At 36.8% G+C, this 14,080-nt stretch overlaps 1 protein-coding gene across 7 annotated transcripts in view; it reads left to right on the forward strand.

Moving 5' to 3' along the window:
* Positions 1-14,080, forward strand: part of nrxn2b (neurexin 2b) — a 1,247,190-nt gene that overhangs the window by 132,619 nt on the left and 1,100,491 nt on the right. For 6 of the 7 annotated variants that reach the window (XM_038268483.1, XM_038268482.1, XM_038268476.1 and 3 more), the window contains exon 2: positions 8,162-9,423. In XM_038268483.1, the coding sequence (XP_038124411.1) occupies positions 8,712-9,423 (712 nt within the window). In that variant the 5' untranslated portion in view covers positions 8,162-8,711. Of the gene's footprint in view, positions 1-8,161; positions 9,424-14,080 lie in introns of those variants that run through there. The other variant, XM_038268477.1, reaches the window with a different exon arrangement.

A 14,080-nucleotide genomic window follows, 5' to 3' on the forward strand; every position in this document is an offset into this window, starting at 1 on the left:
CATTATCTTTAATTGTGAGGCGATGCCAAGGTAACTGACTCTGGCTTCAGAAATTGTAGTTCCATCAGCTGCAGCTTTTTGTTATGTTAAATTATAAATCATGTAATTTCAGGGGGAGCCAGTGCAATGATTTAGAACAATAAGGCTATTAAACCTGAACTTTGTTTTAGCTGTTCTGCAACATTTTTTAACAGAAACCATGCAGCCAATTAAGTTCCAGTACCAATATTACTGTTTAATTGAAACGGCAATATTTAGGAACTATTTCCAATTCTAAACAGCTGATGTCTTATCAACAAGAGAATAAGGTTAGGGTAACATTCATTAACAGCACATGGTAATATTAAATGACAGATGATATTAAAGATCGGAGTTTAATGTAACACTTATGGATTCAGGGGAACATAATCAGCTCAAAGTGATGGGATAGACTAATATAAGATAAGAGGCACTCATCTTCTGTTGTCTGATCTTTATCTGATGACATTCTCCTTGAGGACTGTCTTTATACTGTTTTTGTGCTTAAAGTATGACATATGAAAAGCATAAATGATCTCAATAGAGTTAAACATGCTACTTACATTTTGATTGGCTGCTGATTTCCCTGAACCTGGGTCTGCCAGTAGTTGAGGAACAAGTTTAGTGGAAAAGGTCCCCTTCCTGGAGAAACTCTGGGAGTTAATTCTTTATCTTTTTGATACATTTTTATGTCACGACATTAATTCTTCCCCAGAAACAAAATTTCTGTGGGAGAATCAATGTTTACATTAAAATGATACTGTCTACAATATTCTTAATTAAGCAACTTCTTGCTGCAGAGACAGCGGAACCTCTAGAAATGCCGACCTGTTGTAAACTGTATGCACATTGCATCGCCCATCCAATGTGCTGTAAGTGCAAACAGTGAAGTAATAGAACATTACTACTTTTTAACCTTGAAGAAAACTGACAAAAGAAAAAAGGAGTCAATGTGTTGCAATGTACCAGTAATACCTTACAACAATCAATACCATTCATATTCCTATTACTGTACATAGGTGAAGTTGTTTAAGATGTACGGTAGGTCAGAAAATTTATACTAATTTGATCTTCTCATATATAGATCCAAAATTGTCCATCTTTAACTGTCCTCTGTCTTTTTATTTCTACTTTTCTTTTTACTAATTTTTTTTTTTCCATTTGGACCATAAATATTAAAAGTACATTCACATGCAGCTCTGGTTAATTAGAGCTTAGTGGTTGCAGCAGCAGCAGCTTCATGCTGACTGATGATACACCAGTGGGCTTCTCTCAGGCCTAAATTAATGACTTTTGCCTGGGATATGCTGTTTGCGTGCCCACTTGTATTGGAAGCTAACACTTACACACTGTTCTTTAAGCCAGATTTCTATTCTCCTTTGTCTAGGTCATTCTACTGAGTAAATGTTTGAGTTTCTTGGTCATTTGATGACACTTGAAAAGTGTCATGGTCTTATTTACAATTCTAAATGATGTGTTCAGAGTAGTGGATGCACCACACTGAACTCTTTGTAGCACTGATGGGTAGTGAATTATTCAAAGCGGGCTTAATCTGATTGTCAGTAGGCTGAATATTTGCCGAAGAAGGAAGATGAAAGCTTGGCACAACTCCATACAACAGGTGTGCAGTGGTCTGTAGGGAATCTAAAGACCTGGGGCCAAGGCGGAGCTCTGCAAGAGCTGGATTAATAATGAAAACACCTTTGTGCCAAGGCGTGTTGTAAATGTATGCATGCACATTACATTTTTTGCATTTCCCGGAGAGATGCAGTTTCTCAAAACTCAAACAAACTCAAGCAAATCGGTATATAAACAAAAATATACTATTCTTTATAGAACGATTTTTCTTTGAAATGTACTTGTTTGATCCTTATATTTCTTTAAACAATCCATTGGAAAATGGGGGTTTAATGGGGAGGGGAGTAAAAGCAACGTACATTAGTTGAAAGTTTTTGTTTACTCTAAAACATAAAGTCTTTGTGTAAGTTTAGAAAATAAAAAAAAAAAGAAATGGGACACTTTGCACTGCAGTTTGAATGTTACTGCCGACTGGAACAGAATCTGTCCAGATTATGCCAGCATTCCCCATGGGGTGATGAGAACGGAAATGGGTCAACGGTGGCTCACATCATCACTAAGTTATTCAGAGGGGTACGGAGCTTTGTAAGGACAAAATGTTTGGTGTTAGTTTATGACAGTGGGTAAAGATTGCTTCCACAGTAAATTTTCTAACTGCTATTTTTTATGGTATATTTTTTATAGCCCAAACATAAAGTTTAAAAGAGAGCATTTATCTTTCCTCATAAGATTTTAGAGACAGGTTTGGAAAACCAAGTCAAAGAATTGTTCATGCTAAAACAAGATTGTGGCTGCAGAAATACCCCAGGAGTGGGCAGTTAATTTACCCAAACATACATTAGGGTATTACTGATTAAGACTAAGGGAGGGTCAGGTGTGCTGATACAACTGATACCTGATACAACTAGTTTAATCATGTTGGCCTTAATGTTAAATATAACTCATAGTTATTTAAAAATGCCCTTTATTATATTTTTCCTCAGTGGAGATGGCCTTTTGTCACCTTTGCAATGCATGCTGGGGCCAAACAAACTCTACTGCTCTACTGTTCACTATTTTAGCTAGTGCTAGCAGCGTTAGCAGACGCTAACGTGAAATGAAAATCAATTCGGAAGATATAAATGACTGTTTAGTGACAGTGTAATCCTTCACTTGGTGTAACACACATTCTAATATATCTGAGAAAGCTCTTTGTAGCAAAGCTCTCCATCTGCGTTAGCATCTCCTGGTAGCAGCATCCACTAGCTCCTTTGGCTAACTCTACCCTCTTCCTCTGTTTTTTCCTCATCGTCATCTCTTCTGATTTCTACATCCTCATCAGAATTTAATGTGTTCTGATTCAAACTGAAATTTTATTATCCAATATCCATGTGAGACCAAATTGTTATAATAGTGTATGCCTACATACAGGTATTTTTCTCTAATTTAAGCAATATTGTATTTTTTTTCTGTTCCCTGAATTCCTGTCAGACAAAACAAAAAGAAAATGCTCGGTATAAAATGAACTATATAAAACCTCAAAGAAACAGTGAATATCACTCTCTGTAAGAAAGCATACACCTTTTAGTTAAAAAGTCAAGTTTAATTTCAATTCAATTTCAATTCAGTTTATTTATATAGCGCCAAATTCACAACACATGTCATCTCAAGGCATCTCAACCAGATCATACAGTCAAATTGATACAAAGTTTTCTATCTAAGGAAAACCAGTTATTTGCATTGACTCATTGACTCAAATACAATCCCTCACACTAAGATTGCTTGTAGCGACAGTGGAGAGGAAAAACTCCCTTTTAACAGGAAGAAACCTCCAGCAGAACCAGGCTCAGTGTGAGCGGCCATCTGCTGAGGCCGACTGGGGTTGAAGTTGAGTTTAGAAAGTCTGTCGACATTTTCATGGATCCTGTAAAGGGAAACCGACGTAGTTTACTGTAGTTACTTTACATGGTCTTAGATGTAGGACCTTTTCCTACTATTTAGTCAGCAGGTCTTTTTGTATCATTCCTTCAGTCAATTTTGGACTGATGAGTTTACTTTTATAGTTGCACAAAGTACAGCTGCACAATGTATCACTTTGTAATGCATTTAACGGAGGAGTGGTGGTGGCAGACTCGACAGGTCGGTCAAAAACTCACAACCAAACTTGTACTGGGAATTCCACAGCATTGTCCTTTAATAAACACTCTCTTTAACAACCTTAAAAAGCCTGGTTGAACTGCTGCTATATTCTCAAATATGCAAAATGAGTCCAAACAACCCGTAACATTACTAAGAATGAACATGTTCGTCTGAGTTAGGGTTGAAACTCCCTGAAAAAAAGGGACCGCTGACCCCCTGACCCGATTGCCTTTTACCCCTCCTGGCGTGGCTTCTTTTTTTTTTGCCCTCCTTTCTGTGTGAAATTATTTTTTAACTATTTGACTCAAATCTGAATTGAATTTGATCAATTTTTGCAGTGTGTATTCATTATCACAGACTTTTTCCACCCAGGCTTTTTTCCATTCCTCCCTATATTTTTGTAACCTGACTCCGCCAGATGGATTTGCCCCCGCATATCCATCTGGAAACCTTCCGTTGAAGTAATTTTGGGAAGGGGCGAAAATACTGGTTAGCTGATTGGCCTATGTTGGTGATAGGCGGGCCAAATAAACCAATCAGATCAACGAAGCATATGACGTACTAACAGCGACGAAGAAGAGTAGCCAATTGATAGATGAAAGTCTTGCCGAAAGCAGTCGGGAGAAGAGCAAAAACATCTTTTCCTCTGAGAAAAGCCTCCAGAGCAGTGTTTTGCTCTTCTTTCAGTGAAGAAATACTCTGTAATTCTGATAAAACTTGCTCGATAGCCACGCTAACGCTAGTTTAATCGGCTGAAGCCACCATGTTCTTTAGACTGAACTGTCGTGCTTCTCGTTGCGTCACACCTCAACCCGCCTCAAAGCCAACGCTGATTGGACGTTCGTTTGGTGAACGGCTCCAAATTTTCTTTAATGGAGAGTCTCCAGACTGATGTGCGAGTGAAACCTTGAAAGCTCGCGAGATCAGGATGGTCTCACGAGGCTAATATTTCTGCATCCTTTTTCTTTCGGAAGAGGAGTATCGCTATGTGAAGGTATACCGACCCCAAAAGCAGTGTCAGCATTTACATTAATAGCCATACTGCTCTGTTGTCTCCCGCCTTCTTCTCCGTGAGCAACACTTGGCTCGACCAATGGGATGATGGTATTCTGGATCGTTACATATATGTTGTCAGCTCATTGGTTACAATGCAGGACAGGGCCCCGGAATAACCTTACCATAAGTTTTTTTATCTAAAGTGCCCTTGTTCTTTATTTTCCATATTACTCTCACAGTAATACGGAACAAAGTGTGTTCCTTTTCCACTAAATACGGGACATGTACTTTTATTTCTAAATACAGAAAGATTAAAATTTTCAAGGGACAGTTGGCAACCCTAGTCTGAGTATTTACCCTATTTACAGAGAAGCAATGGCACATAGCAATACCAGAGTCTCTTAAAGAGACACTACACAATTATGACTGTTACAACTTGTAATCGTCAAAACTAAAAGGGAGCAATATTGTGATCACAAAAGATTTTTAAACAACGGTATAAGTAAAATGTCTTCATGCAGCATTACTCAGAATTGTCTAACATTTATTAAAGGTTATCATCAAACCAATTAACTAAATTTCTGTTTGGTGGCCCTATCTCATTAGTTGTTCTATTCAATGCTTTTGTGCTTCCTTTGAGATGTAATATTCTCTTTGCTGAACCTTCCAGTAGCCCCTGGTTAATTAGGGAAAAATAAAGATGAATTGACTGAATATTGAAAAAAGCAGAAATGATTAGAGAGGAAGAAATGCAGTCTCAGCAATGCTTAAGAACTTAATCAGAGGGAGAGTTTGCTGATTGAATAATTTAGCTCTTGTTTTTTTTTTCTTTTACATTTGAGTTGCTGTTATAACTGTTAATCGTGTATTTAAGAGAAAATTTGCTATCTTCTTGCTATCTTCTGAAAATCAATACAGATATTGCAGATTAAGATCTTTCCCACATAGACCCCAAAATAAACTAGGCTGATTTGATCTCTCCTACAGGAATAAATTGCCTTTCAAAGACACTCTATTCCAATTAAACAGTATTTTCAAATGTAAAATGATATAAAAATTGGTGTAGGTGTTTATAAACCTCTTAAATAGGGTAAAATCCTACATTATTAAACAATGTAGGATGTAAAACTCATGAGCTGTTTTTCTAATGAGCTTTCAAACCTAACTTGACCTCCTCACTGTCACACTCCAACCTGATGGTTTACCCAAATGAGATGATTCGAGCAATGCACATTACCAGTTGACTGCCTTTATGTGCGCACTCCATTAAATCGCTCCTCCTCGGAGGAAACCTCAAAGAGAGATTTAATGGGCTTAAAAAAAATGGAGCATAGCAAAACCAAAACAAACTCCCTGTGGAATCTAAACTTAAGTGTTTACAGTATCACATTTTTCATCTTTGTCAAAAAAAATCAGGTTTTAAAGCTGTGAAAACAATTATTTCTTATAGATATGAAATATGCTTGATGGTGCTATGATGTTTGTTTGGTTGTTTTAATTATTGATTAGGAATTATTCTGCAAGATGTGGGAATACGTGTTTTTTCTTCCCTTTCATTTGTTTAAACGCAGCTCTTCTTCTAGCCATGTGAAAGAGTGTTGAGAAGTGTGTGTTTCACTGTATAGATACAGGCTATTGTGTTGAGTAGTTTTGTGATGGAGCTTTTTATTTATTTAGTCATATGCTTATTTATTGATGGAAAGGGCTTTGGGGAGCCATTCTCCAGCGATCTAGTGGGATTGCCTGACACATGGTGTAAGCTTTTGGGTTTTTTTGTGTTTTTTTTTTTAAATCTAACTGCTTAATCTTTTTTGCTTTTCTGATGACACAGATCTAAAATAATTTTAGCACAAAGCACTGATCAAGCACAGCAGATCAATAACTTATGTTAATGGCTTTAGTAAAAAAAGCATCTGATTCAGTCAGAGTTTACGATCAAATGTTTCAGATCAATTGTAGTCTCTAAAGAATACGTTGTGCTAATTTGTTGTCAGCTTTAGAAAAAAAGAAAAATACATTCTAATAAATAAAAAAAGAGGAATTTTACGCTGTTTTCAATTTTTGCTAATTTTGTTAATAATTATAGAAATACAGAAATAATATATAGCAACCCATCATTAGCGTTAGCATAAAGGACCTTCTTATTGTTTCCCCTTCCTCAATTTGTATGATAAATATAACAGCATAATAACAAATACTGTGTCTATATCATTAACAAATCAAAGAAAACATTAACAAAGAATAACAAATGGACAGATTGACAATGCAGGTGCTAAAATACTGATATTGACCTAAAATATCCGCTGATCAATGTACAGTATACGTCTATCTTTAATAGCAATACTAATCAACCCATATATATATATATATATATATATATATATATATATATATATATATATATATATATATATATATATATATATATATATATATATATATATATATATATATATATATATTTGTAGCTCAAAAATACTTGATAAAAACTGTCCCATTGTTAAGGACTTTTTAATGAAAACATTAAAAAGTCCTTAAAAAATGGGATTTATTAGGGATTTCTCAATACAACTTTTTCCATCCGAATATGATACAGATATTGCAGCTTTAAGTATTGACAGTTAACGATATTTACTCGATACGATATCAGCATAAAAAATACATACTAATATTTGGAATGTTAAAAAGCTTTTAATAAAGTTTTAATAATTGACATAAACTTTATTTAAAAATGAGTGCTTTAAAAAAGCTACTTTACAACCAAGATTTTAGCTGTTTTTCTTAAGACATATCCTAAGATATAATAAACAAACACGAACACCAAATTCCCCAAATTAAAGTTTTCCCTTGAAGATTAAATCAATTCTCTTCAATTTTGTCTCTCTGAGATCATGCAGCTTTTTTCATGTTTTTTTTTCTTTTCTTTTCTTCTCTTGTATTCAAACAGCATTTCTGCTGTCACGTTGAAGGAGTGTAGGGTAGAGAAAAACAGCAGGAGCAGAGTTGAGCCTTGCTTTAATTTTAGATGGTCTGTGATGGAAATTAAATCTCACTCAAGAATTAATGGCTGGGGATCAGGTTGAGCCCCAGGGTCAAGATCTGCTATTCACAAACCTATTGACTCGGCAGCACTCCACTCTGAATCACATCGGGTTTAATGATGTGTGTGTTTGCAAATGCATGTCTGGTGTGTGTGTTGTGTGTGCCACAGTGAAAGGGTGTGATTTATAAATATGAAGTATTTATATGTAATGGCATGGGTCTATGATCACTCTATGCCCATGTTGCTCTTGCAAATTTTCTACATTGCTAAATAATGACATAAAGCAACTGAATATATTTCAGTACTTTCCTTTATAGAAAATGAATTGATAAATGATTTTTTTTTTTTAGGTTTCTTGACAGTATTTGCAAATCTTTACAGTTTTCCTTTTTTTTTCCTTTTCTCTAGGTTCCCAGATGCTGCTACAATCATGGGACCAACACCTACATAAATCTTTCTAAGGCTTTGGAGGAGTGAGACGTCATGGGGAAATTATGAACAAGGTTTTAAGTGCAGCTGACACCTTTTAAAGCTGCTGCAACTTTATATATATTTCTGTTTTAGAACACCAAACGTGTGTCTCAACTCAAAGTTTGTGGAGGTTTCCCCAAAATCTAAATTTTAGTGACCATTTAGTCCAAGGAACAGAACTAAAGGGTCTGCCATTATAATTTCCCCCCTTCTACTCTCCTGCTACTTGTCAGTATCAGAGACACCGACTGATGGAGAGACAAAGGAAAGAGTCAGGATAAGGACAAGCCAAAACATTTTGGAAGTGAAGGAAGAAACTGCCGACTGGATCATTGGAGGAAAGTTCCTGCAAGCATCTCTGTTTTATATTGCCTGTTTAGCATTTAAAAATCTTTTTACTTGCTTTTCTAAAGGGAAGTTGGGGCTTGGCTCTGTGGCTCATCGGGCCAAGAATAAATTAAAAAAGAGAAAAATAGCAAATTTTAGTATGACAAGGGTGTTAAGATTCCTATGCTGGCCCCTGTGGCCCTTGGCCTTTTTCACCATGCTAGCTACGGTGGACATGCTGGAATTTGGTGGGGCAACAGGCCAGTATGCACGTTATGGGCGCTGGGAAGCTGGATCGGTGGGTGAGCTGAGCTTCAGTCTGAAGACCAATGTCAGCCAAGCCTTGGTGCTCTATCTCGACGACGGTGGGAACTGTGACTTCTTGGAGCTTCTGATTGCTGGTGGACGTCTCCAACTGCGTTTTGCCATCCACTGCGCCGAGCCAGCCATTCTACACATGGAGACACTAGTGAATGATGACCGTTGGCACATGGTTTTGCTCACCCGCAATTTTCGTGAGACTTTGCTAATGGTAGATGGAGAGACAAAAGTGGCGCAAGTCAAATCAAAGAGGAAGGAAATGGCAGTGGTCAGTGATCTCTTCGTGGGTGGGATCCCTCTTGACGTGCGCCTCTCTGCTCTGACCTCCAGCACTGTGAAGTATGAACCACCCTTCATGGGCTTAATCACCAATCTGAAGGTGGGGGAGATGCCACCTACACTGTTAAACAGCCAAGGCATTGAGAGTGACCTGGAGTACCTCTGCACCAAACAAAACCCATGTTTCAACGGAGGGTTCTGTTCAATTCAGTATGGAGAAGTTCAGTGTGACTGTACCCACACTCGCTTCAGGGGGAAGTACTGCAAGGAAGGTAAGAACTTGTCTCTTTGTGTCTACTTTGTGTTAGTTTGATCAATATGGTTGTGTTAACCAAAGTTAAACAAAGTCTACAGAGTCTAAATAAATAAAAAACTTACAATGTTCCATATGACAGATTGCAGGGAGAACCTTGCAACTTTAGAGGAGGCCTGAGTTTTTACTAAAAACAGAATTGAGATAAATTACTGAAGGTATTTGGGTAATTAAAAGAAATGATCAGACGTTCAAATGCAAAGTTACTTGCACACCTCAGTGGGGTCATCAGATCCTGTGGTGCGTCATGCTTAGAAGTTGCCACCTTCCCATCCCTTCACGTGGCCCTCAGATTAGCTCAAAGAACAAAGCATGAAATGGGTTTCCATGGCTGAGCAGCTGCATTAAATTCTTGCGGTACAAAATGCAATACAAAGGATCAGATGGAGTGTAAAGCATGCTGCCACTTGACCGCAGAGTTCTGGAAAGATGATATTTGAAAGGACACTTCTTGTCTCTCCCTCTGGCGATCCAATGATAGTGTCTGGGTTTTACAGCTGCCAAAAGAACGGAGCTCACCTGACAGAGCTGAGTCAAGCGTAAAGTTTGATTCAGAGGCTATAATGGTGTGTGGCTTTACTATCAGATGTTGGACTCTACCCCTTGGTTCCAGTGAATGGAACTCGTAATGCTGCAGCATACTAAGACCTTCTGGAGAATTTTACCCTGTGGCGACAGCTTCAATAAGGCCCCTTTAGTAATAAAATGATTGTACAATAGAACTTGGCCCACACACAGTCAACTTCAACCTGAGTCAAAACACATGGGATGTTTTATTGAAGTAGAGGCTCCATACAGCTCACCATTTTATTCCTGACCTTATAAATGCTGTCCCAGAAGAATGGTAAGATATACCCTAAAAATACACTTTTAAATATCATTCAAATGTACCTGTTTAAATAAGTGTACTTTGGAAATATAAATTATGTATTGGCTCTGTACTTATAAACAATAAACAAAGTGTGACCTAAAAATAAAATTGTGTTGAAGTCAAAGATCCAGATTTGTCTTTTGGGCAAGTAGATCTTTTGTGCATGTGTTAAATATAGCATATTAGTCCCATAATATATATTTAGAAAGAAGCCTCCTAATATTATTAATGCTTAAAAACATCTACCTGTACTTGTACTGTAAGTCTGGAACCTGTTAGGTTTTTAGGAATTTACCCTTTTAGCAATACATTTGACATTGCACACAGTCAGGGGCTGTTTTAATATTAGTCCAGTACATCAGTTAACAAGGTAACAGCTTGAGTACACAGGTTGTACAAACAGACATCAAAAATATTGGACTTAATCATATTTATTGATACTCTATTACCAGTAGTGGAAAAACATGGTTTAACCAACCTAACTGAAACATTAAACCATAGGAAAAAAAATAATATTTCTCCTCATAATATCATTATTTGTGAAGATAATTAAAATCTTTAGCTTTTTAAATGACAAGACTTTATTGGGTTTTGTTTAAGAAGATAATTGACAGTTTTTAAGTATTGCGTATATTTAACATTTATTTTATAACTACAGTTATTGTGAAAGAAGGAATCTATTATAAATGCAACGTTCTGGATCGCATAAAAGATGGACTCTTGGCTCTGGGCTGTATTTTTTTTCCTTTCTTTTTCTCACCTATTCTCTTCTCCTTTTATTCCTTCCCACCTCTCTGTTCCTGGCGACTGTCCTACTCTTGCCTTCCTTTGCTCTCGGGTTGTCAGCTCATGTCAAGCTTGGTTCTGGTTTAAACCACGGGCTGTCTCCTTGAATGACACATTGTATTTCCATATCTGTGGTTTCTCCTTATTTTTCACCTTCATCCATCTTTTTGTTTCTCTTCATTGTGGGAAAATATTTCAAACTTGCCTCCTACCCTCTCTTTTCTTTTCTTCCTAAGGCCATCTGCTCTCCACCTCCCTTCACCTCACTCCTTGTCTGCTCCTCTTGAGGTGACTCCCTTACTCCTCTTATCTCTTTACCCTTTACCTGCTGTCAGCACTTCACAGTCCTACCTCTCCTCCCTTTGCACTTATCCCCCTCCTCTTCTGCTTTCATGTGTTCGAGTCTCCCCATCTTACTTGTGGATTCTCTAATTCTCCATGTAGCCTTGAGGAATCGGTCTCTCCATCTTGATCGTTTGTACTCAGGGTGGGGGGTACGGTTGAAAAGCTCTTCAACCCTCATTATCAGTTGCTTATAAATGTTGCATTATCACTTTCAGTATAATCAATACACTCAGTATCTGGTAGCTTCTCTCATGTGATGAAATGACTTGTAATTAGTGCTAAGGAATGCTGATAACTTCATCGCCACCGGATAGGTACTAGCTGTTTGATGTGATGCTTTTTTGTGATGCTCAGTTTAATTCTGACAGCGCTAAAAAAGAGATCCACCCAAACAAAATAGTTTATACAAATTATTTTTTATTAGCCTTAGGTAATACAACTAAAACTAGCATCATTAACATCAAAGCCTTTTTAAACCATCTTGGAAAAGATGGAGATGTCATTCTGTCACTTTTTCCCCCAACCACACTTACCATTCACTTGTTTATCAATTATTGCAGCTGATTAACGAGTAAACAAATGGTGTTGCTGTAATGCCAAAAGAGACCTACCTGGCATGTAGGGTTATTTTGTCCCCTGTGTTTTTTCTTCTGTTCAACTTTCAGAATCCCTTTTATTTCATGAAACCTCTCTCCTTTCTTTGTGGCCATCTAAGATTGCCTTCTGGTGAGAAAAGAAGCTTGTACTGCTGCCTGTCTCTTGGCTAAATTGAGAGTGGAATATCAATGTAGAGGTAGAGTGACTGCAGGAAGCATTTGCTGTTTTAAAGGGAGTGAAAGGGGAAAATTAAAGAAGACGATGGTGTGAAAGAAAGAAACAAAAGAACTAGGGTTGCACTGGTAACATGGAACATTTGAAAGGATTTTCCTCAGTTGCTTATATTTAATTAGATTTTTTTAGGGATCTTTGTAAAAAATTAGAAACATTTACCAAGTATATGCATAGAGACTCCAAGTTTTTTGGTCGGTTTATAATTTTATTCTATTACAGTTGTAGAAATATAATATGACTTTAACAAAACAAAACTAAAAATATTCTAACATCACTAAAAGCAATTGGGTAACGAGACTGGACATTTCTTATGTCAGCCAAAAAAACTAGAAGGAAGAGCAACACTGCATTTAACAAAAATGAGAAAGAATAAAGATACAAAAACATAGTAATCCCATATGTTTCAGAAGTAAAAAAGAAAAAGTTTTTCTCTAAAATAACAAAACATTACAAAAATTGGTTAATCCAAAAGATGGAACACCCAAACCAAAGCTGATAAGTGTTTGTCAAGTTTCAGTGCAACAAAGACTGTTTAGACTATTGTAGAAAGCAAACAACAACTACACAGACATCCCAAGTCTCCCTGATATCGATAGTTGTTCAACTCATGTAGCCGATAACCGATATCGATACCGATGTTAAAGCTGGACAAAAGTAAGTAGTCATTGAAAATAGCAGTTTTGTTATCCATTTCTGACACTTTGAAAAATAATATACTCAAATATATTTTCATATACTGATATCAAATAGATTTTTAAAAACGCGGTATCGATCTATTTTACTTTCAAAATCTCGTGAAATTTCATCGTTCTGTTACAAACTCGTGATATTTTGCAAATTCTTGTGAGATTTTGTTAGTAAGATAGATCGATACCGCGTCAATATATCAACATATAAAAATATGGCAAAATTTTGTGACTTTTGGGGGATTTCGTAGCATAGTGATGACATATAGCAATATTTCATTAGTAAAAGAGATTGATATGGTGTTTTTAAATAGCAATATATCAGTATATGAAGTATATTGTGAAATTTTAATGTATCAATGTTTTTTCCCTCGTCTTTAGAAATGTTTAAGTCTGTAAAAAATTTGTTTTTGAGGAAGAAAAAGAAGTAGTATTTTTTATTTTTTTTTAGACTTTAGAAACTCAGAAGCTGATCAAATATCGGGTTAAATATCGGTGGGGTGGCCGATGTCCGATATTCAGTTTTAAGGCCGATACAGGCCGATACCGATAGGGGGCCGATTATATCGTGCATCCCTACTAAGGACATTGAGCAGCTGTGATTCTGGTGTACACTTGAACTTTCAGAACAAAGGAGACAGATTTGACAAGCAAAATATACAAATCTTGGGCAGAGAGGACAGATAGTTTGAAAGAGGGATCAAGGAAGCCATCTTTGTTAGAAGAGAAAAGCCATCACTGAACCGAGGGGGAGGATTGTGGTTTTAGTTTTCAAGCATTTACAACTTGGTCCTTGAACTCATTCCAAAGAAATTACACAATAAAACTCTTAATGATTCAAATGTCAAAACACAAAGCCATAGTTGATCTTTACTGCAAACGCCATCCTAGAGTCCCTCACAATATTAGGTGCAAATCAGGGAGGAGGGGAACTCAAGTCGCCTTAGACATAAAGCTGCCTTGGACGGCTGCCTCCCTACATCACTATGCCAGTGATACTGTTACCTTTGGAAAGTGTAGCATTTGGGTTTTAATCTGAAAGGTTGCTTCTGAGGCTTTTTTTTATTTATCTGTTTAATGTTGACCTTGGGTGTTTA

This window comes from Cyprinodon tularosa, unplaced genomic scaffold (assembly GCF_016077235.1).
Source record: "Cyprinodon tularosa strain WSP-4 unplaced genomic scaffold, ASM1607723v1 ctg70, whole genome shotgun sequence".
Classification (NCBI taxonomy): Eukaryota; Metazoa; Chordata; class Actinopteri; order Cyprinodontiformes; family Cyprinodontidae; genus Cyprinodon; species Cyprinodon tularosa.